Consider the following 25,608-nt stretch of genomic DNA (forward strand, 5'->3'; position numbering starts at 1 on the left):
AATGTGATAGACAAATTTTAAATATTCATTTCAGATCACTATTTTCATGCATAAAGTTGGAAAATTACAAATAATGAATATTGTAAGAAATATAAATTTTTAATAAATCGTAAGAAGCTTTTAATATGAAACTATTAATACAGCTCCGTGCGTTGGGCGCCATCTATGTTACGCGTAGATTCATTTCAACGATTTGAAACTAAACTGTAAAATCTAGCGTCGGCGGCATGCTGGTGTTCCATCGACTAGCTCTGTCGGCTGTGGTGTGGTTCTTACACCAAATTTTACAATAACGTGTAAACATAGAAAAATGTCTCATGCCATTTAATAAATACCACAAATTATTGAGCAATCATTACAAATATTCAACATTTTAATATAAATCCAATCTTTAAGAGAGACAAGATGTTAAGTCGCTCGAAGTGCATTTTTCCCACCCAAAATTACCTATGGTACTCCTATGGTAACCTACACACTTTTCATTTTACTAAGATTACCCCTTTTAGGTGAGAGTATCGAAGTTAAGTAGCCTTCATGTTAGTTAGTATAATTCCTCAATTGAAATAGACTTTTAGCAATTCATAGTAGATGAAATTTTATTCATTAAATATTAAACAAAATTGGAAAAATATATAGGTAGAAACTATTATGTATCTGAATATTCATAAAAAACTGAGTTATATAAACAGTACATTATACCATTAAAAAATGTATGTAATAGAATCTTTAAGTTACATGAGTACAATTGTACGGAAATTATTAAAAAAAAAAAAAATTATTACTTCATTGGGATTAAGTAAATTTTAATCTTAACTAGATCTTAAATATACTAAGCTATGCCCTAAAGGGTTAATTTTCCCTAAAGAAATAATTAGAATAGTCTTATCAAAAGCAAAAACAAAATATAATTTTAGCAAAAGAAATCATTAAAGGTTCTCTCTGTGAGGAATCAATAAAAGTTAATAAAAATAAATTCAAACAAAATAATTATGTTTTGTTGTTGCTTTTGTTTATACTAATAATAAAGAAGAAATATGCAAACATGTAAAATAAATAAATAATTACTTTTGATCACTCACCAAAGTTTAAAAATTTGTTGTTGTTGGGACTTACAACTTACATCATATATGTTTGAAGTTTTACTGGTTTGATGACGTAGAGGCCTCTCGAACATCTGCATCCAGTTGTTTTTATACTATTGGGGCTGGAGAAAAGTAATTTGTTGCATATTTCTAAGTAAATATTAAGAAGTATAACAGTTAATAATAAAAAATACGGGTTAACTTAATTATACATACCATACCAGACTTATTTACATTACTTATTGACTATAGCTAATTATAACTAAATACATGTATTGTTGTATGTGCATGATTTCAAATATGAGTTTTATATCAAATGTTATTAAGGAATTTTACTTTTAAAATGTAGTGTAATCAAATTACATCTAATATGCACGTACTACAAGCGGATTTCAAATAGGTATTATATAAGTTTTACTGGAAATAGATGATCTTATGAATTTGGGAAGAAATACAATATGTTCGTATAATTCAGACTCTGGTTTGGTGATTGAATTGAAGTACAGATTTAGTTGTAGAGAATTGTTTCAGTTGGTACGGTTAGTGTTAAATTATTTTGGTACCCTTTTTCCAAATTTCGATTTTATGACTTTGTGTGTTTTCCTCTGTATTCTTATATTTATTGTAGACTAAGCATATACCCATTCATTCATGACGTCATAATGCGTGTTTTGTCCAATTCTCAGTTTATTAAATGCGTAAATATCAACACAGTTCTGGTGGAAATTATACTTCCACTTTCTACTCATCTATCAGGGATAGTTTATTTAGAGTCAGGTATAATCTTGATCTTCTGAAGCTTTCTTTTAAATTAAATTTATACGAAGTTTTCAATTACTTTAAAAGATATATCGTGAAGACCATATCATTGGGAGCCTTAATAGGCTACGTGTCCACGTGTGTCCCTTAATTTTAGGTTAAGATCACTTCACTATACGGGATTTGTAATGTTAATTAAATCACATAAATAATCAGTAACAAAATATTACCTTCGGATAATTTTGGTTGATACTTCGGTTTAAATTATGGTTGGAAGACACTTAATTTGATCTTTGGAATAAAACTATATAACCTGATATTATTTTTGGACACTAAAAATTACTTATATCTTTGGTTTCGAATATTAATTAAGACACGTCTGGATGATGCAAGTTCAAAATGGTAAAAGAACGAGTTAATCTCGTGTAAAGTAAAAGAAAACTTCTCGATAATGTGAGTGTTTGCGTCAGTACATGTCAGAACAATTACTTTTACATCGGGTATTCAGAAGTATTCAGCATTACCAGTATTAAATTTCAATTAACCCTTAAGCTGTTATATGGTTAGCAAAGACAAAAACCAAAACACAACTGATGTAAACAATGTAATTTTCCGATATTGTTTAAGTAAAAGAGATGTAAATATACGTACAAAGTTTTGTTAAGTTGACAAAAATAATTTTCCTTATTAAAGTAAATAAAATGTAGAACAATTTTACTATATTGTCATTAAAAAAACAATACCATCACTAGTTTATAAAAATAAATACTTGAAAATGAAAATGTTCACGATTTATACCAAAAGTGTATAGAATCCCTAACACATCTATTCAACCAATAAATATCAAATCCAATTTAACCATTACCATAAAAATAAACCTTCAAATGAAACTCACTGTTTGTATGTCTTACTAACCAATAAATATTCTATTTCTAAATAAAAATTACAAATTCAAAACAACTATTAAAAGCACTAACAACAACAAGAATAACAAAAGCAATAATAAATACTTATGTATTTATGTATGCATCTAACCATTTATAGAACTCATCTCATAGTCATCAGCAACATCATTAGAAAACGACCATCATCATCTCGAATGCAACAACAAATATCAATAATGTATTTAATGTTTTACTATTTTAGTCGAAATGCATTTTGAATAATAATAATAGTAAAATTGCAAATACTTAAATGAGTTTTCAAATTTTGTTTACGAGTAGACTATGGTAATTTTATATTAAATGTGTGCATATTAGGAATATTTGCCTACAGTCGTACTATAACAATCATTTTGCTATGAAACACTACGCCTAGACAGGAGGAGAAAAATTGACGTACAAACTGACAACATGTTAACATAAAGATCGGTTAAAAAATCCTACACTGAAAATAATCCATGCTTAACTTTACGAAAGAGAATTTCGAAACTACTTGTTTCGTAATATTTATGAAAATTTCGTGTATAATACGAAATACTATTTAATCAAAACATTTTCTAATTTTACGAAAGCACGAACATTTTGGTTAATATCTTTTTCGTAAATTTAAGCGAAATTAAACATAATAATATTAATAAAAAAATTTAAATATTTTGCATTAAACTAAAATATTTTCATCAATTTCATATATATTACGAAACAATTTCGTGTTGCGAAACAACAAAGCATTCGTATATATTAGACATGGATAATTTTCAGTATAGAAAGATATTAATACGTGCTGCAAACTAGTTACTCGGTGTTCGATCATTTTAAATTAGGAAAAGTCGTTTTATAAACCAATAATAAAGCATTAATAACTTTATGCATACTGAAGTGTTTATTTCAATACCCTACAACAATAATGTAGATATTTATATGCATATTTAAAATGTGATATATTGTATGAGACTAGGTGAAATGGTTTACGTCCACGGTACTGTAGAAGATCACGCATCATTTGAAATTTGCGACCTTTAGTTTAAAAATTATTCCGATATAAACTTCCTACTTTGATGTAGAGTAAAAAATGTATTGAAACGCTTTGCATGATTGCCTGCCTGACTGCTTGTATCCTTGTTTCATTGGTTGCTTATTTTACTGACATCATAGATTTGATTTCATTTTACTGGTAATAGTTGTGGCAGAGTATTCAAAGAGTTAATTTTTATACCCACCATCAAAAAAGATGGGGGTATATTGATTTTGTCATTCCGTGTGTAACACATCGAAATATTGTTCACAGACCCCATAAAGTATATATATTCTGGGACCTCGTAAGATTCTAAGACGATCTAGCTATGTCCGTCCGTCTGTCTGTTGTTGGCGTCCACAAAAAAAGAGATATTGAGATGAAATTTTCCCAAAATATTTTTTATTGATCATAAATTTTTGGCATTGAAAATGGGCAAAATCGGTCAACGATTTCACATAACCCCATACAAATGTACCCCCCGGAATATTGTATAAAGAGCTTCAAACATTCACAAATTCGTTGTTTATGAAGCAAATACCGCAAAATTTCGCATAGGTCAGTTTTTTGACTTCTCAAATTATGGTTGACATAGGACCATAATTGGTCCTACCCCCCTTTAGAAAATGACTAAAAAGCTGATTACTAGCTTAAAAATACGAATATAGCAATGAAATTCGACACACATAAGTTTCATGCGAGCCAATATCTCTCCACCATTCTATGGGGATCGGTCCATAATTGACCCTACCCCTCATATAAGGTCCCCTTCAGAAAATGACTTTAACGCTTATTATTGGCGTAAAAATACGAGTATAGCAAAGAAATTTGGCATAAGTTAGTAACTTAGGAGTCAAAACCTTTCCACCAATTTTTATGTGGATCGGTCCATAATTGACCCTACCCCCCATATAAGGTGCCCTCCATAAAATTACTTTAACGGTCATTACCAGCTTAAAAATACGAGTATAGCAATGAAATTTCATAGAAGTAAGATTTATACGAGCCAAAATCTCTCTACCAAATTTTATGTGGATCGGTCCATAATTGATCCTACCCCCCATATAAGGCCCCCTTCCGAAAATGACTTTAACGCTCATTATTGACGTAAAAATACGAGTATAACGAAGAAATTTGACATAAGTATGTGTCTTAGGTGCCAAAACATTTCCACCTTATTTTATGTGGATCGGTCCATAATTGACTCTATCCCCCATATAAGGTCCCCTCCATAAAATTACTTTAACGCTCATTTCTGGCTTAAAAATACGACTATAGCGGTGAAACTTAACAGAAGTAAGTTTTATACGAGCCAAAATCTCTCTACCAAATTTTATATGAATCGGTCTATAATTGATCCTACCCCCAGAAAATTACTTTAAGGCCCATTACTGACTTAAAAGTATGAGTATAGCAATGAAATTCGACTCAAGTAAGTTCCTTGCCATCCAAAATCTCTTAACCAAATTTTTTGTGGATCGGGCCTTAATTGAACCCCCCCCCCCCCCCCCCACATATAAGGTTCCCATCAGAAAAATAATTTAACGTTCATTACTGGCCTAAAAAACGAGTAAAGCTATGAAATTCGACACTGATAAGTTGTATAGGAACCGAAATCTCTCTACCAATTTTTATGAGGATCAGTCCATAATTACCCCACCGAAAATGTTTACAACGCTCATTACTGGTTGGAAATTATACATAAATATGATTAATGATAAATATGACCCCATATAGGGTCCCCTTAAGAAAATTACTTTAACTGACTGAAAATACGAATACCGCAATGCAATTCGACATAAACTAATTTTAAGCTAAAATCTCTCAACCATATTTTATGAGGATCGGTCCATAATTAACCCTAACCCTGTATAAGGTCCCTTTAAGAAAATGACTTTAATGTTCCTTACTGGCTTAAAAATATAAGTAGAACTATAAAATTTGAAATAAATAAGGAACTGAAATCTTCACTGTCAATAGTTGAACCCCATTAAGAGAACTATTTCAAATATTACCCTGATGTTCACATTAGTATCGATATATGTATAATAATAAAATATTCAAAATATCAAAGTTTATTTATATGGCAGTGATTTGATGGTGGGTATATAAGATTCGGCATAGCCGAATATAACACCCTTACTTGTTGATATTATTTTCGAATAACAATATCAAGAATAGGCCTTGCAGCATAAATATCCGATTATATCATAACACAGGTATTGAAATCCCAGTCAGCAAAAGTTCATTTAAAAACTTTCGGACCTAGTGCTACTTTCCACATTTAAATTATCAGTATGCATTGTGTGCGGACTTCATGAGAATTAACATAGATGTTGATCGTTATCATCGGGAAACTGTAGAAGTTTTAGGATAACTGTAGAAGTTTAGTGTAAATAAAACTACTTAACTTTCTTATTTTGGAATTGCAGTTTTTCCAAACTTTTCCAATAAGTTTTTTCCCTTGTATTCCTAAAGTTATCAAGGGCTTTGTTAATGCTTTATTATTTATTCTCACAGTAACAAGAGTTCTGAAACTGAATTTCAGAATTCATGTGCTTCCTAATTGATTTATTGTTAAAAGTATGCGAAGCTATGATACCTACATAGTGGTCCAATTGTATGATCTTTTCGCAAATTATGTACAACAAACTATTAGGAATTTATTTTTGCTAAATAAATATTTTATTTGAAGGAGTAAACATTTCTCTTATTTATGGAACATTCAGGTGCGAAATTGTCCTCTAAGTCCAAACATTGTTAATGGTTTCTGGTTTTAAGAGTGTGGAAAGTTTCTAAATTATTTGCATACTTTCACTCTTTAGAGTCTTGCAAGAGAAAATCTTAAGGAATCCGATCGTACTTCCGGGGCAACCAATTGACATCGTCAAAAAGGCTGATAACACCATTACCGAACTAAGTGCGCTTAAATGGTTAGTTATCATGAATCAGTACCACTAGACGTTGGCCGAATACACTGTTTAGATAACACATCGATCGACATAGGACATCGATCGAAATCTCAATAGAATCTAAATGGAAATTTCGATAGATATCGTACGAACTTCTCATAAAATCTAACCGAACTAATACCTTTCCATACCATTTCATTCAGTTTTATTATTGTTTTGTTGATGCCGCATAAGGCGTAGAACATGATAGATGCATACATGTATATAAGATGAAAGCAATTAAAATGCAATAAAAATTGATTTATACCGGATTGTTTAATACACTTTAAATATTGATGGTTAACAACAACAACAGCAAGCAGCTAACAATTATTATCACCAATAGCATAATCATCGTTGTTTCCTCATCATTGCCTTAGCAGAGATATGTATTCAATATTAAAGGATATTCAAATAAATTACGATTATATGTTGATAGTAGTTGATATTAATGTTTGCAAATAAATATTCATACGCAACTTTGAGGTAATATAATGAGACTGTGAATACATATTTTAAATTAATGAATGAATATCAATTGTTTATTAGATATTGTAGTAAACATTTTGGAAAATAAATATTTGAGCTAAACAATACTTGTTGGTCAAATAAAGGGATACTACTAGAAATATCAATAAAAACGTGATTTATTATTAAAGATCAATGATTGCTATATAGGATTTTAACTAATATAAGTTATATTATACTTTTCATCCCTTTTTAAATCCTCCTAATTTGTTAAATATGGATTAAATTTATGTGTTATTTCACATATAAGTTTTACTTAATTTGTCCACTTATTTAATGATTTATTAAACAAATACATTTAAACTACTTATTAAGTCAATTTAAATTATTAATTACGAATTACTAAAAACACAAAGGAGTTTTCTATTTCGCAAAGAACTAGAAATAAAGTCAACATTAAAAGAAAATTATATTTGCATTCATAATTAAAATAATAAAGACATTTTGAATGGAACTCACATTTCATGCACTAAATAATCAAATACTCATACTTTGTAAAAAGCAATTTATGTTCCATACAATAACGTTAAAACAATTCTAAACAATAGAAAAATAATAAAAAAAAAAACTCCAACAATAGTAAATTGTAAAATACAAACAAAAGTGTATGTCGCGTGTTACGACTGCAATTTACATACATCATTGAATGTGATTGCAAAAGGATGATGTTGAGGATAAAGAAGCGTTGTAAGTAAAATTTATAGACAAATATTTTGCAGCTTATATAAAAAATAATATGATATTAAATATTGGTTCTGTAAATCAGTCACATGACAATAAACTTATGACACTGACTTATGTATGATGTTTAAAGATCGCAGCTATAAGACGTCTAATTGAGATTGTTAAAAATACTGATTATTACGGAACTTAAATTACCGAGCAAAAGATCGATTGTTTGATAAGTTGTGTGATATTTTGAATTATTATAGGCTAATGACTGTGTGAATATCGATCATTAGAATCTTCAATTTTGTTTTATGTTTGTTGACATAACAGCCACGCCTTGTCCAAATACGATATGAATAACGAATGATCTGTGATCTACGTGAAAGCTCTATACGCGGCGAAGAGCGGACGATTTAGATATAAGATTACTTATCTCTTTTAAAAGAGATATGGATTTAGACAATTAGACTTACTGTCCTTCTATGGATCCCCCGGGGCATGTTTCCTTGATGAAAAACTCGATCTTGGTGTATTGCAATCCCGGGGTATAAAGGTGCTACCAATACCTATAGTCTGCCGGGACTATAAACTGGTGATGATCAAATGTATCCTCGGCCTTTACTTGGAATGATTTGACATGTAGTCTAACCAGAGTACCATATAATCTGACACTACGGGTGTCCGGTTGCCCACAGGACCTAGTCCTGACCGGTCAATTGGTTGAGGTTCCTTCGGAATCCACGTAATGGCTGTTGCTTATACCCAAATTCGTGGGGAGAGAATGTTGGATATATCCAAATGTCAAATATGTCTGGATTCTCTCTCCGGTGCTGTTGCCATCTCGACAGATGCCACTGGGTGATGTGACAAAGCAACTTATGCTGGATTCCTGAACCCGTTGAATATCTCTTACTCTTCGCGTAGTAGGGCGGCAGTATATGTTGGGGAATTTTCAGGTTGACACTTGAGAATGGAACTGATGTAATTGGCGAACGATCGGGAAAAACTCCTCTGCCCGACAGGAGACTAGTACTGATTTAGTAGACCTTTTACTTAGTAGACCTTTTACTTCGGTGCTGTTGCCATCTCAACAGGATTCATATTGTTTCATGCTACGCGACATATGGTTGAGGGTCGTTCCCTCAATTCGTCGGGGCAATTATTGGGTTCGAATTGACTTTGGAAATTTCTACATCCTTTGTCGCATTATCTGACATACAGAGGGATCCTGATTTATTGGCTGGATATTTCGGGCTACCAAATACGTCTCTAGGTGCTGTTGCCGAATCAACAGAGCCATCTCAGTAGTGTGGTTGCGCGGGCTTTAAGAGGTTAAGGAATGCACTGGAATGGGTCATTAGTTGATGAGGATTGCATACATATTAAATAATGCAATCTTGCATGACATCAAGAGATTAGATAGCTCGAGTTCTTCAGCAAAGAGCTTGTACATGGACCGGCTCAGCCATGTACAAAAATTGCCACCTGAGCTCTTCAAAGAAGGATTCAGGGGCGCGTGGTAGACCGTCTCTAGTCTACCCAGTGGATGAAAAAGACCACCGTGAAATAAGGCCGTCATGGCAGGTGTTCACGTTAAGCTCTCGACATTTGTGTCCTTCTATGGACTCGTGAGGCATATCGACATTTATGCCATACATTCTGCGGTTTTGTAAAAGTTTGGTGTTTCAAGTTTGAGGGCATTGAATTTGACAGGGATTAGTTCATGTCATGCGCTTATCGTCAGTAAGTCGAGATTTTGTGATTCACCCATATTAAATCTGGAAGTATCGGCATATAATCATAATAGTATGAATACTGTGGACCGTGAAGGAATATTCTGGATTGACAACAAAACAGAACCCCAAAGAACTCCGGAATTCAGTAAATAATCAAGCTCGCCCTTATCGAGCATTAGCGGTAGATAGATTTATCCTATTGGTGACTTAACTCAAAAACTGATCTTTTCTCTAGAGTTCTCAATAGGTTCCATAAACGTTCGACGACGCCTTCTGTTGGCCAGTCTAAATCCCTTAAGCGATGTAAATGACTTCTAAACCTAAATCTATTTCACAGTTAATATATTAAATCAGTTCGAAGTTTAGTGTATGATCAAAACAAAGAATTATAATACTGCGTAGAGAAGGTTACGGCTTCGATTTTCAAAAAAGGAAATGTTTCTCTACAACATTTCTAACATATCGTATCATATAGAATATCGTAAAATATCGAGAACACTGACGCACTTCGTCACTCGATGTTGAGAATCATGTAGTCCAGACAGTGCAGATCATGGTTGTACTAATCCTAAAGTTAATATTATGTGAATCTTGAGATCAGACACTCCCATTTTTCTAAAAAAAAGTTTAAAACAAATGTCTATCATGGAATTGTTGGTCAAATTCATATGAATTTCAAAAAGGATCTAAATGTTTATATATATTTACATATTAAGCTTCAAAAACTATTGTATCTCTTCATGTTATTACACAAATTTTCTTATGCTATGACGAAAATCTTGTTTATCAAAATGTCATTACTATTCTAAATTTCAAATGTATACATAGTTTTAATTTAAAATAAAAATACTAGAATTATTGCCAAAAACCCTATTACTATTGTTAAATCTACAAATAATTCTGCAAAATATATTATTTTCTACATAAAATACACATACATACATATTACAAATAACAATAGTAATTGATGCAAAGCAAAATACACAAAAATACAATTTATCAAATTGCTTCGAAAAGAAGGAAAATATTTTCACCTATTGCAAAGTATTTGTTGCAGTAGTTTGTCAAAAAAATGTCTCTCTAAGGATGCAATCGAAAAGAAAATAAATAAAAAATCACAATCACATTTTCATTTCGTATGTAGATTTTAAAATCAAATGAACTTTAACATCTACAAGATGTTAAAAAATTTTATCTTTTTTTTGGAAAACTTTTGCTTTATATAAATATCTTATACTTATGTGTTGTTCTCTTTGGATAACGAATCATTCATTCTATTATTTTGTCATGAATTTAATGCATGATTACTACATATGTACTACATATACATACATATAAAATACAATTTCATTTTGAATTTTCATGAACCATGATGGTTATAGAGTATAGAGATTTTATACACTTCTTAAGTCACAAATGAATTTAAACTGTACTCTTCATTATTTGCAATTGAATTTAAAAAATATTTACAAAATATTTCACTATTTTGTTCACAAAAATTTAGTTTAAGTTGTTTTTCCTTAGGATTGACTCCTTGGATTACTTCATAAACTTAAATAAGAGGGATATCTGGGTTGAAGTTATGCAAGTTGTATAATTTAAATATTTATAAGATTGCACAATACCCAGACACAATGAGTATGTATGCTGTTAATATGATTTATAATTCTTTTGTTTGTGAAGGCAAATATTATTTTCATTTTTGGAAAAACAAATTAAAAATTCAGTTCTTTTTCATTTATTTAATGTTAGCTTGAGGATATTTGAATATATAGGAGGTCATAATATTTAGAATTCAATTTACATTTATACGAGCTTATAAGAGAAGTGTTGTTTTGAAAAGAAAATGTTATAGATTTTATTTGAAAAATAATAAAATACATGTCAATGCTATGAGCTTTCTAAAGTGTTTATTACAAACGAAGATCAGGAGAATTAAAATCTAAGAAAATGTTGACCCATAAAGATCACTCTTTACGTACGTAACATGTAATCAAAAAGTAAAATTCAATTCCATCCATATAGTACGACTGTCAAATTTTGCATCCGAATTTTCTCTTAATGTGTGGTGTTTTCATTACATATTGCGTTTAGACGATCTCAACCGTACTCTTCTCTTATGGTCTGTAATATGGGTATCAAGATTTTGTATATTCTGAAATTTATTGCAACAATAATTTTATTTCTTGGAACGGTCTAGAAATCAAACCGTCAAAGTCCGAATTGCATCTTTTTACCAGAAGATATACATATAGTATACTAATTCGGCTGCTTGTTAAAGTTTTCGTGTATTATCATGGAAAAGTATTGCTACATTAGTGAGGCGGTCTATACCTCCTATTACTGCAAGAACTCTTGGGTATGATACGTGCTATACATATCGTTGGTAAGATATATTCTGACATACATATGATGTTGTTGGTTTTGTAACAGCTTAAAGTATAAAATTTTAATCATCTACTTCTACTAGATTAGTCCATAAATCCATGGGACTAAGTGAAGTGGGGTGCGTTGAGCAGTAGAACATGACAGCACGCTGGGCATTTACTCTTATTTACCCCTATAGACGATCTCAAAGTACAACATTGTTAGGTCTCTATGAAAATCGTTCAAAGCTGCTGTATACGAAGTACGATCCAAGGCATCACGCACATTATTTCGTATGCGGTCCTTGTATATGTGAGAGTCCTTCCAGGCATTCCTCGGGGAAACATCCAACTGTCTGATTTTAAAGTTGGGATGACTCCTCTGGTGACATCCCCGGAGGAACTCTTTAGTCAGCATAACATTATGTTTTTGACTGGGAGAACCTTCGTTTTCTCGTGTAGGTGGTGTTCATAGGTTCTTTGAATACAAACCGTTACAGTCCGTAGGGAAGCATTTAACAGCTTGGAATATTTCTCCACCAAAAATCAGGGCGTCATTCAGCATAATTAAAAACTGAAAGGCCCATAGTTTTGCCAGCTAGCGTTTTCAGGACCTTATTTCTATTTCGCAATCTGTACATAATACCGGCAGCATGAGCTGAGGATGTGAACAGTTTATAGCCCAAAATGTTTGGGTTATTCATAGTCGGAATTTTGACACCATCGACTATGAAGCCTAAATTTACGTTTACTTTCTTCATTCAAGTGTTAAAGTGTTGCTGAAGACTTTGCTTGATAATTTCAGGTTAAGTCCAGTGAAGCAATTGTGTATTTCTACCTGAAAACAATTCACAAGATCACATAGCTCATCAACGTTTCAACTCGTCCGCAAGTGATATCTCTTCGACACCTTGTGAAGGTGTGTTTTAACAGTTATCGCTAAACTCGAACGAGTTGTCTAGTTGAAAACGACAGAAACTAAAACACATTAGCCCATTTTGTAAAATAAACAGGATTGCCTCTTTAAAATTTATATCTATGGTATTTCTGCTCAATTGCCTATTACACATAGGGGTGTGTAAAGTACTTCGCATGCCTCCAAAGACAATGAACTTTCGTCTCCTCGTGTATTTCTTGCAACTGTGCCGGAAATTGAAGATGAAATTTGAACTTTAGTGACGTTGTGAGTGTCGAAATAATTTTGAATTACGTATTTGGTAAACTCATAATGTTCATTTAATAAATTTCAAGAAATTTAAACTTCGACAACGTGGCTGTAAGTGTCAAAAATTGAGTATTGTTTAACTCTACGTGATTTCGATCAAGCTCTACCTATTTCGTAAAGTCTCATTGTTCATTACAACCACGGTCCACTTGGGATGGGCGTCGCGACTTTTGGAAACCGTTGATCTAGGCTTTCCTTTTTATCAAACAAACAGACGGACATTTCAAGATCTTTTTAGAATTTTATACGGATCCAAAATGTATGAACTTTTAATAGGTCTATGACCAATATTTCGAAACAATTAATGTTCCTCTAATAGTTTTTGTAATAGTTTTTCATTTTAATACAGAACATAATTTCATAAAAATGCATAACTTTTAACCTAAGACCTTTTCTAGAATAACCCTTAGAATAGTTTTTAGAATTTACACAAAACAAATTTTTAATTAATAAAACCACATAAGAACAAAAAGATTTCAATCATTCTGTGTATAAATTTATGACCATCTTAAAAACCACCAAGAATTAGCATATGAAATATTTCTCATATTTAAAATTTCAAAATTTCATTTGTCTGTACAATCTATTGTTTACAAGGCCATGAAATTCTTTGTCAGCAAAGCATCAATAAAAACAAAAACTTAAAACTTACACTTCAACACTCGACGATTATTGTCAAATGTTATAAAAAATTTCGCAAAGAAAAATCTTTGAAAAGTTGTAATGCTACAGTAATCAACCAACTGGAAAATAAAAGCAATTGGATTGTAAAATGCTTCTTTAGATATTCTGGTATTTGTAAGAAGGAAACAAAAGGCTTTTACTAATTACAATAAGAGAGAAGGATATTTATAAAGTGGGTCAATAGAATTTAAAAGAAATAAACCAAACCATTTAAAATCAATTTCTATACAATCAAATTTCTTTATAGAAAGGATAAAGATGAATACATATTACTACCTTTGATAACAGAAAAATGTTGGACGTAGTTAATACTTCTATTGATTTAATAATGGATGACTTGTTTTTTCTGCTTACAGTTTTAAAGGTTAAAGTGTAACTTCCAGGAACGCTTGTATGTATGTACGTAAAGCTGAATATATAATTACATCCTTATTGTGCAAAAAAAAGGACTGTTGAATTTGAAGGCAGTATATTAAATAATAAACTATAGCTTCTATGCTATATAATTTTCTTTTGATCATAGATTGTTGTGGGAATTTTTAAGAAATTCCAAATAGCATTGTCATGATGTGGGAACAATGCATGAATTTAAGGAAAGGAAACAAATAACAAAGATATCTTGGGTGTTATAAGAAATTTCTAAAAGGAGTTATATACATTTACTATGGTAGCATCCGTCCTGAAGAAAGTGATAATATTAATGTTTTATTCTAGAGAATTTTAAAGAAAGGTTGTTTATGATGGGAAATATTTCAAAAAAATCTTTTATGTAGTAAATTTTCAAGAATAACTTAAAATCAAATGCGTCATAGTAAAAAATGTAATGAAGCATGTTAGTTAGATTGATACCTTACATCAACTATGAGAATAAGTACTGTATCACTTTCTTGTTCGACTGGGGCCGATAGTTCTTTCTGAAGCTATAGAAACGTTTAATTATTTGTATTAGTATCGGGTAGGTAGTAGGGGGAGCTAGAGAAACTGCGCCACCACATTCGGACTTAACCACAGGTTTATGGGGCCAAATTAGTAGACCGGGTGGGACAGTAGCAGTAGCAGTTTAGGAAACTATATCATCCGGCTCTCAATTGTGTTAGTATTGATCTTGAATGCCAGAGTAATTGTCTTGTAATATCCGAGATTTCAGGGGAGTTCATTTAGGACTCTGTTGCAACTGCAGGCATTAATAATATAATGTTTCCCGAGCAATTGACAGTCAGTCGACGTCCAATGGTATGACACATTGGATATCGCTACGAAAATGTCGAAAGTCCATCCGGATGTATCCGGTTGCATTGTTCTGTTATAAAACTCGGCATTGGAACTTTCTGTGGCAGCATTATTAAGTTCAGGTGCCAGCTAGAGGACGTTATTTCTGTCTCTAACCTTGTATAAGTAATTACAGGACACTGTGCCATTCGCACCCATGCCAGGAGTCTAGGTATTGGATATAACGACTACTGTAGAAGTTGTCATAATTAAGAAAAAGATGGAACTGAAAGCAGGGAACAACACTTCGGTGCTCCCTTTTTGTCAGGCATGAAGGATCTTTCTGGAAATGATATCCTATGCTTCATAAATGAAACCGGTTGGTTTAGTTCTGGAAGCAGAGAGTGTTATCAGAATACACTCATGTGACCACTAGGGTAACACAACGGGACCAACTTAAATGGACCCAAGTGAGCTACTTATGAAACAGCTGCCCCCGATATCTAACCTTTTATTTAATGTAAGTTGTTTGCACTGAGAAGTAAAGGAGGCTGTCAAAGTCTATCTTTCTATTTTCCGGTTTTTAACCACAATTCATCGTTTGGTCTAAGAGGTAAAAAGTGAGAACTTATTTTGAACTCGTTTGGTCTAAGAGGTAAAAAGTGGGAACTTATTTTACGTTCCTGGAAAAACGTATGTTATGGTAACCAAATAGTTCGTGATTTTGGCACTTATGCCGTCGATATCAGTATACAACAACACAGAGTTATCTGTGCGGGGTTCAGCAAGATAAAACTTAAAGAGTATCGGTGGGATTACTTTTGCTTGTGCCACGACCATCTTTCTGTAGATCTTTTGTTGGGGAGTATGTGATGTCGTTTGAATTTATTGAGGCCATTGGAAGTCTGGGAGGTTATGTGGTTTGTGACGAGCGGGAAATTCTCTATCAGGGTTGGTAGTAGTAGCGATTCTAATATTTCTTTAATTCTCCTTGAGTAGCGGAATTGTCTGGTTTTAGAATTAAGATAACCCGAGCTAACTTCAATATATCTGGAATCACCGATTGGTGTATTGAGAGTTCCAGAAGGTGGGTAAGATATTCCAGATATTTTTTAACTCAATATAAAGATACCATCCGGACCCAGAGCTTTTGAAAGTTTCGTCTTGAAGATTATGTTTTTGACTCCACGGTAAATGTGGCTGAAGTATGGCTGAGGATCTCGGTTGTGATTATTAGTTCTTGAAACTACACACTTTATTGAGACTTATATTGATCATATTATATACAAGATTGGCATGGAATTCTTAAAAATATCTTATGTTTCTTTGGAAATAACAATTTACTGTATCTATGAACTCAAAATGATGTTCAACATCTTCAAAAAAATCTTGGGACACTCGTCAAAGAGTTAATTTCTATAATTACTTATGGTTTTTTTCTTTTCAAAAAAAATATAAAAAAGGTTTTATCTTATTAAGCAACAAAACTGAATATAACACTTTTCTAATTTCTTTCTGAATAAAATTTCTAAACATTTCCATTTTAATTAAAAAAATTTCATCACATTTCTAAAAGTAAACAAAACAACTATCAACAACTTTGTACCTTGATCTACAAATAAAGTAGTATAGAAAACTTTTCATTAATAAACTCTATATCCAAGAAAATCCTTGTCAAAAAATGATTGTCTCAAGAATTGTTTTAAACACTACCATGAGTTTATATTCAAAAACAACATAGCCTTTCACCCATATTTTTGGTCTTTTCATAGTTTTAAAAAGAAAAACTTTTTTGTGTAATATTTTATGCAAATTTAAAAATTTTTTCTTTCGGGGTTTTTATTTCGACAACTAACCCCAAAGGTCGCCTACAATACAAAAACAGCAAAACAAAGTAAAATATAATCTAAGTATAAAAATCTTGCAAAAATCTAAACCAAAAAAGTAGTTGTTTAGTTGTGTTCTACCAAACGAACCCAAAAAAAGAACATAGAAAATAATATAATATTTATAGCAACAACAGTATAAAATTCATATTAAATGTAAAATTACAAGTACAACAAATGTAAATGAAAAATTTTAAAGACAAGAAAACAAACTTATTCAGTTGCACAAGATTTACATAAGTATGTACTCATATGCTTGGTTCTATCCTTGTTTAAAACTATAGGATAAACAAATATAGTAAAATTAACATTTTTTTGCAAAAAGAGAAATTCAAATTAATTTTAGTATATTTATATCAACAATGTCTGCCTGCTAGACTATTAGATATGTTTTGTATTATAGAGAATACTTAAATTCACATAATAGTTGTACTTTGGGCACATCGAGAACATATTATAAACCCAAAGGAAATTATTTTATTTATTTGTTAAGGACTATTAAGACACCTAACAAAATATTACACAGAATCTTATTAGAAAGTAAGTCGTAATAACACAGAAAAATTTGTGTCCAGTTCTAATCATGAAAGTAGTAATGTTTTTGACACCCATCCTAAAGTATGCTCAGAATCACTTTCTGATTCGACTATGCTATGTCCATCCATGTAAACCTCGTAGTCAAAAACACAAGTAGCAATTTTTAAAATAATTCGATGATTTTAGTTATTAAAATCGTTAGATTTGTTGATATAGCACCCATATCACTGTCCCCTTTGTAATTGAATATATAATTTGTACATAAGATATTTAGGAACCAAATATGATACATGTTAGATCTAAGAAATAATACTGTAAAGTATGATGATATTATCGAGCCCATTCAATGCCCATATCCGAAAAGGTAAGTGATATAAAATCTCCTGACATGAAAATAACACCTATCGAAAAGAAAACTTCACAGAAAGTTTCCTCAAATATTGAAACCACTATAAGCTGTTTAGTTATAATTAACAGAGATTTCCAAACAGATGTAAACTTTTTAAGAGTATTCAGCAATAGCAAAGCTTGGAAAGAAGGAATTCTATTTGGAATTCATTCCCTTATATTTTTAATTCGGCTTTAAATTTTTGAATGTACCATTCTTTAAAATCATTATGTGAATTTAAATTCTAAAGCTGATTTCCTTGGCTTTATATTCCATTAAATTAATTCCTAAGAGAATACATTCTTTATAGGAATGAATTCAATTGAATGCTCACTCAAGAAAAAAAATTTAATTAAATTTTTAATATCGTGACCCTATATTCAAAAAGTGCGAACTCAATTTTGGGCAAAGTGAGTTTTTGATGCAAAAGGATTCCTCAATGCATGATCCACGTCTGGTATAAATTTGAAACCAAAAAAGTAATTTTTGCACTTTTAACAACAATTTTTGTTAATATGCTATCTCAAAAAAAAAAAAATTATTGAAGAAAATAAGTGCTTCCATACAAATTTTACAACATTTTTTAAAACTTCAAATTTATTTAAAATTTGTTTTGTATATTAACAAGATGAACATGCTGAACACAAAACAGGTGAAGATTAATAAAATGAATGTATAGTTTTTAAGATATGATCATTTATATATTTGTATATAATGCCAGTTTTAGACATTAAATAATGTTTTTCCAAAAAATTTAAAGTTATTTCAAAAAATGTAAAGTTATTTCAGAAATCGTTTATAACACTAAGATCTATAATATTCTATGGTTCCAATTAAGAATTTTGATTATAAAAAAGTCTTTAAATGTGCAAATTATGGTGTATTATTCAAAAAATATTGGTACTTTTTATATTCAAAAACTTTTCATAATTTAAAATATTTGTACTGAGAATAAGGAATAGTAAACAAGCAGATATGCCATGAGTTTTTCTACTTAAATGGTGTAAATGCATCTTATTGAACTTACTGGTTTGACTAAAATAACTTTTTTTTTATCAAAAGATATTTTTTGAACAATAAATAAAAAAATATATTTTTTCAGTTCTATTCATTTACTTTCCTAGTAAGAGACCGTAAAATAAAAATTTGCAAAATTACTTTCGCAAATCCTCAAAAAACTTAATAGTAATGATTTTACTAAGATGTAGTTAATGAAATTTTACCGGCAATGCATAATAGATTTCAATTTACTGATACTGATTTTTTCAGTATTCAGTAAAAATTTACTGAATACTGCATTTTTTTTCATTAATCAGTAAAAATTAATGAATACTGATTTTTTTTTTCAGTAATCAATAAATTTTTACTGAATACTGATTTTTTTCCAGTATTCAGTAAAAATTTACTGTATACTGATTTTTTTTCAGTAATCAGTAAAATTTTACTGGTAATGCAATCTAAATTTCATTTTTGTTCTATTCTTTGAACAAAACATGCTAACTTAGAACAAATATTTGTTTTTTTTTTGTCGACCAAAAAGTGCTATCTTAAATAAGTCGCTAAAATGTGCAAAATATTAAAAATTTTTCATAGGTAAGAATTAGTAAGGATGTTAAAAACGTATTGTGGAAGAAATATTGTCTTTTAGTGCAATATTTCACGAATTAAATAGTTTTTTTTACTTTCCTGAAAACTAGACTTTATTGATTTAGCACTTTTTTAATATAGGGTATCGATATAAAGAATGCTTTTGAATTATAAAACAAAACTTTCATTCAATCTATTTCAAATTGAATGGTTGAAAATTTTTTAAATTCAATTTGTAATAGATTGAATTTAAAAATCAATAGGAATTGTTGAAATTTATTTTAATTCAATTTGTAACAGATTGAATGCAAACAAAATTCATTCAGAAGGAATTTAACATTCTATAGGAATTAATTCAACTACATCGAAAGCTTTAAGAATCAATTCTAGGAATGAAATCAAAGGGAATGAGTTTGAAGAATTGTTAATTCTTTAAAATATAACTCAATTTCAAAAAAAGAATTAGGGAATGAATTCTTTTAAAGCTTTGAGCAATAGTTAATATTTTAACAAACCTCAACTTCCTAACAGTTTAGTTTAAAATATCAACAGAATGTCAATTAAATCTATAGAGATAATATAACTATGTACTTACTGCCATCACTATGAGCAACACCCTCACGTAGCAAAAAATAACGTAAACCTTCCATAGTGTACAATTCAGAAGCCGCTAATGGATCGACTACATTGTTTTTACTCTTTGACATTTTCTGGCCATCAACTGTCCAGTGAGAATGAACAAATAGTTGTTGTGGTGGTTCGAGGCCTAAAATTTCAAGAAATAACAGATAAATAAAAACATAAATAATGCAACAACTGTTTCATTTATTCGAAATATAGAAATTAATCCATATCACGTTAATTACTTTAAATCACTTACCTGCCGCTATTAAAAATGCCGGCCAATATATGCCATGGAATTTCAAAATATCTTTGCCCAAAACTTGCAACTTTGGCGGCCAATTTGTTTTGAATTTAGGATCTGGGTAACCGGCTGAAGTTAGATAATTCACTAGAGCATCCAACCATACATAAATAGTTTGGCTGGGATCATGCGGTACCGGTATAGCCCATGGTACTCTTTGAGCTGGTCTTGATACAGAAACATCGGGCAAAGGCTCGGAAAGCATATCAAATAAAATCTTTTCAAATTTAAAAGGTTTCACCTTATCACCCTGTTTCAGCCAATACAATACCTCAGATTGTAATTTAGATAAACGGAACATATAATTCTGTTCCTCAGTCCATTCAACGGGATGGCCGGATTCCAAAGAAAATCTTTGGCCTGTTGACTCGTCTAAACGTAATTGAGACTCGGTTAAGAATGTTTCATCAGATACACAATACCAGCCTTCATAATTGGCGGAATAAATGTGATCTTTGTCTTTAAGGGTTTGCCAAAAGTGACTGACCGCCTTTTTGTGGCGATCCTCTGTGGTGCGTACAAAGTCTGTATTTTGTATGATGGCTTGTTGAAATACGCTGCGATATCTGGCCGAGATATCTTGACAATATTGTTCAACTGGTATGTTGTGATTTGTGGCTGCCTCCTGAACTTTGGTGCCATGTTCATCGGTACCCGTGCACAGAGAGACAGCATGAGCATGTTCAGGATTTTTTAGTTTTTCATAACGGCATACAGCATCAGCGATAACGGCCGAATACAGATGCCCAATATGAGGAGCTTAATTGGGATAAAAACGACATAATCATTGAAAATTCTAATTGGAATGTAAATAACTTACCCGCATTTACATAGAATATGGGAGTTGTTACATAAAACGAAGGATGGGCAGCAGCACACAATCTTCTTATGTTCTGAACTCTTGGAATTAACATGATTTCTGTTTATTTTCATTTAATTAATAGATTTTCTTTTATTTAAATTACGAAATCACACCAAAATTTACACTCACGATAAAAAAGCCCGGCACTAACTGAAGTTTGAACAGCTGTGATTTGTTATTGTTGTCATATGTTCAGTGGTGAGATATTAATGCAACCCTGTGGGTGTTCAGTTGTTAGGGTGCTACTTAAAATAAATAATTTTGTTGATAACATAACATTTGTCTTAATTAACATCGTTGAAAAGTACTTTCAGACTACAGTACTAAGTTTGTATCATTATACAATTCTCTAGTGTGTTTCGATTCCCAAATATATTACTGATTTTTATAGAACAATCGTAAATTTTCAATTCAAAAACGTTTTATTTTCAAACGTATTTGGTATGATAAATACAATAAAAAACATATAAAAGGTGTAAAATACATTAAATATAAGAATGAAATGTGGTTAAACAAATTGAAAATTGGCTAAAAAAATATTACAAATATTAAATGTAAACATAAAATGTATTTTTTGGGCCAGATTTTTTGTAAATCCAAATTATTTTTATAATAGTTCATATTTGAAGTGCGTTAATACTCAATATTGTAGTCTGAAAATACCTTAATTAGCATACAAATCTATATATATAAAAATGAATGTGTGTTTGTTTGTATATTTGTATGTTTGAACGTTATATACTACTAAACGGCTGAACCAATTTTCTTGAAATTTTCACAGCGTATTCCTGCATGTCTGGAATAGGTATCTCCCATATAGGTATCTCCCATATAAATTAAATACAAAAATTCGTTTATCTGGGAAACTAATAGAACTAAATTCTTAAAATTAAGCACGAAGAACTTTAACATCCATGTAAACATTTTGGGTAATAAATTGGCGGACTACCCATGAGGGGAGCGGCACCTCCTATATTAATTAAATACAAAAATTCGTTTATCTGGGAAACTAATAGAACTAAATTCTTAAAATTTTGCACAAAGAACTTTAACATCCATGTAAACATTTTTGGGTAATAAATTGGCGGACTACCCATGAGGGGAGCGGCACCTCCTATATTAATTAAAGACAAAAATTCGTTTATCTGGAAAATTAATGGAACTAATTTTCTTCAAATTTCGCACAAAGAACTTAAATATTCATCTAAACATTTTGGAGGAAAAAAAAGCGGACTTTCATCTGGGGGGTCTTGAAGCCCCCACATGAATCAAATAGAAAAATTCGTATATCTGAGAAAATATTAGAGCTAGAATCTTCAAATTTTACTGAAGAACATTTAGAGAATAACGGGCGGACTTTCAATGGGGGGCTTGACACTTCCCATATGAATTAAATACAAAATTTTGTATATCTGGGAAACTATTAGATTATTCAAATTTTTCATAGATTAAATTAAAATCTTAATTAACGTTCGGAATAATTGGCGAAATTGCAATAATTTGCGTGGAATCTCCCATATGTAACAAATTGTATATCTGGAAAACCACTGTAGTTAGAATCATCAAAATCGTTAAGTGGGTTTCTTATTTATAATGCAAAATTTTTTAGAAACTGATTTTCTGCAAGATGTTTTATATGGAAGATAGGGTTAAATATCGGCAGATCCTAGTAAAACTTGGAGAAAGGATTTGTTTTTAATTTTTAAGAATTTTTTATTCATCACTGCATAATTTCTCAGACAACTTTTGAGCTTGCTCTGTTTTGTTGTTATAAACAATATATTTGCTTCCAAAATCCCACTTTCTGATCTCTCGGATTCCGTTTTTATTTAAAATCGTTGAAAAATTAAAAACTAAACGTAGTTGAAAACTTAGCCGGCTTACAGTCGATTTTAAGCCGCCGCCGACATATTTAGAGTCAGTCGCCGCCGCCGTTAATAATTGTCGGCGCAGGGCTCTGATTCTTCTTCGCGCCCTTTTTAATAAACAAATTTTTGTCTTTGCTGCGTATTTTTTCACAAAATATTGTTTATTTTTAATTTATTATCGTCTAAAAATATTCACTACGTTGCTGAAGTACGGAACAATATATTTAACTATAAAATGCCTTATTAAATAAGAGGAAATGGGTAGAATCTGTCCAATACTCAATCATCCTCTTAAGGACGGTCTTTTAGTCGACGATGATGCTCTAGTAAAATTTATACAAAAAAGGAATGTCGATTTTTTACCCAACGAACTTGTGTGCCGGTCATGTAAACGAGAAATTATAAAGTTATACAATAAAAAATTAAAAAAAGCAATTGAATTGCACAAATCACGTTTGCACGAAGGCTCAATTTCATCATATAAAACCTCATCCAGAGCATCTACTATATCGGAAAACTCGTTAACGATCAATGGTTCACGACAAAGTGTACAACATGAAGTGACGCAAAATGGTAGAGCCAGCAATACTAGTACAAGAACAGATCAGAATATTAGCAAAACAAATTCGATTACACAAAATAATAATCACAGTGAACATTCCTTTGATAAATCACATAAGAAACAAGCAACTGAAATCTCTGTAAGCTCAGCTGGTATAAGGCTATCAACTGGTATTAGTAATTCATATTCAATATTGCAGGAGATTCAACAAAACCAAAATAATGTTATTGCGAACATTCCAACGCAAAATGGCAAAGAACATGTGACGATACGCAAAAGAACCATTAAAGACTTTTTAACGGTTAAACCTAAAACTACAACCGAGACAACTAAAAATCCGCAATCTAACAAACCTGATGAAGCAGCTCATATTTCTTACAGTTCGGAGGAGGATGATGATGTAGTTAGAAGACTTTCTCAGCAGCCAGGAACTAGCAAAGCTGTTGCAAATACTAACTCAAAAGCAACTGTGAACTCCAATAAACGACCCATTTCAGCGATTGTGGATAGTGATGACGATGACGAACGCCTTAGTTTAAATGCTTATAATGGAACACGTTTACCACATGTACAGCCCTTTCCACCCAAACGTAAATCAAATCCAGCTGCTACTAAACCTTTGGGATATGATATTATGAATGATTATATTAAGGACGTTACAGGCGGATAGGTTACTTGTATATTATTGTATTAAAGTTAAGTTTGTGAAGTCAACGTCTGTGTGTGTTTTATTATTAATATAAACATTATTATTTGTAATAGATTTATTTTTTTGCCAATAAAGTAATTGTTCAATCCTTTTTCAATTTTACGAAATCCAGTCTATTTTAACTGATAATATAAAGTTGTATAGTGAAATTAGTATCACATTTAATTGTAGCATTCATATCATATCATCTAGTTTTATGTGGACCCTTTCGTGCCAGTAGTGTACTCGACCTAATTCTCTTTGAAACTATAACTTGTAGGTATTTTGGTACGTTGTAATCATGCTAACCTCTCTTTATGTTTTATTAAAACTCCTTAAATTTTGCTTTAAATTGTTTTTATTGTTTTATTTCATTTATTTAGTATTTTTTATTTCATAACACATTTAGTAAGAAAATAATTGAATTCAATTTTATGCTAGTATTTAGTTATAAACTATTCGATTATTATTTTTTGTTTTGTATTATTTTATTTTTCTTTATTTGCAATACATTCATTTTATATGTTTTTGGTTTTCATATACTATTAGTAACTTGTTTTTTATCTATAAAAGAATTATTTTTATATTTTGTGACCTGTACAGTTAAAGGGAGGAAAGGGCTTTTCATTATTTTGTGTATATTTTATCAAGCAATCAATAAAATTGTTTTTTTTTTTATAATTTTAAATTCTAAATTGAAAACTTTTCAATATTATTTAATAAGTATTTATATATACTATTTTCAAAACGGTTTAATTATTGTTTGTTTTTTTTTGTATATTTTTTAAATAATTTTCTATTGTTTAGCTCTAGTTTTATTAATATATACATTTTTGAAACACGATTTTTAGGGGGTAATTATAAAAAAAATATATTGGTTAAATAAAATTATGATTTAGAAATGAAAATTAATATAAAATCTTTCGAAGCAAATAAATAATACACGATCTTCAGATTAGAACCATTTACAACATAATAATTTTTGTCTTATATACTATTAAATCAAAGTATGAATGTATGATCAGATTCTAGACAAGAATGACTGAGAGTTAATCCCTAACTCTATTATTTAAAAGAAAACTATTAGAAAAATTTGAAAAATGTAAAATTTTGTCTTTGAATCTACCTAGTTAGAGACTATAG

At 30.8% G+C, this 25,608-nt stretch overlaps 2 protein-coding genes across 2 annotated transcripts; one reads left to right on the forward strand and one right to left on the reverse strand.

Annotated features, from left to right (window-relative positions):
- Positions 1-1,175: 1,175 nt before the first annotated feature.
- LOC119603361 (methionine--tRNA ligase, mitochondrial) lies at positions 1,176-21,516 on the reverse strand. The gene is made up of 4 exons (XM_037955368.1): positions 21,306-21,516; positions 20,441-21,244; positions 20,156-20,326; positions 1,176-1,204 (listed from the first exon to the last, which is right to left on the reverse strand). Exons 1-4 carry the CDS (start codon positions 21,397-21,399, stop codon positions 1,191-1,193), a joined length of 1,083 nt encoding a protein of 360 aa, XP_037811296.1. The 5' UTR covers positions 21,400-21,516; the 3' UTR covers positions 1,176-1,190.
- A 1,788-nt stretch (positions 21,517-23,304) lies between these two features.
- LOC119603360 (altered inheritance of mitochondria protein 21-like) lies at positions 23,305-24,593 on the forward strand. Its single transcript, XM_037955367.1, has 2 exons — positions 23,305-23,916; positions 23,977-24,593. The coding sequence occupies exons 1-2, from the start codon at positions 23,473-23,475 to the stop codon at positions 24,445-24,447; spliced, it is 915 nt and encodes a 304-aa protein (XP_037811295.1). The 5' UTR covers positions 23,305-23,472; the 3' UTR covers positions 24,448-24,593.
- The last annotated feature ends 1,015 nt before the right edge of the window (positions 24,594-25,608 follow it).

This window comes from Lucilia sericata, unplaced genomic scaffold, assembly GCF_015586225.1.
Source record: "Lucilia sericata isolate MDLA Ls3-8-SP2 unplaced genomic scaffold, ASM1558622v1 Contig000296F_arrow, whole genome shotgun sequence".
Lineage (NCBI taxonomy): Eukaryota > Metazoa > Arthropoda > Insecta > Diptera > Calliphoridae > Lucilia > Lucilia sericata.

Coding starts and splice junctions, on each gene's coding strand:
- LOC119603361 (XM_037955368.1), bottom strand. CDS start 21,399: ATGTTAATTCCAAGAGTTCAGAACATAAGAAGATTGTGTGCTGCTGCC. Junction 21,245..21,305: donor CATATTCTATGTAAATGCGG/GTAAGTTATTTA, acceptor ATCCCAATTAAG/CTCCTCATATTGGGCATCTG. Junction 20,327..20,440: donor GGCATTTTTAATAGCGGCAG/GTAAGTGATTTA, acceptor TTGAAATTTTAG/GCCTCGAACCACCACAACAA.
- LOC119603360 (XM_037955367.1), top strand. CDS start 23,473: ATGGGTAGAATCTGTCCAATACTCAATCATCCTCTTAAGGACGGTCTT. Junction 23,917..23,976: donor AACAAGCAACTGAAATCTCT/GTAAGCTCAGCT, acceptor TCAATATTGCAG/GAGATTCAACAAAACCAAAA.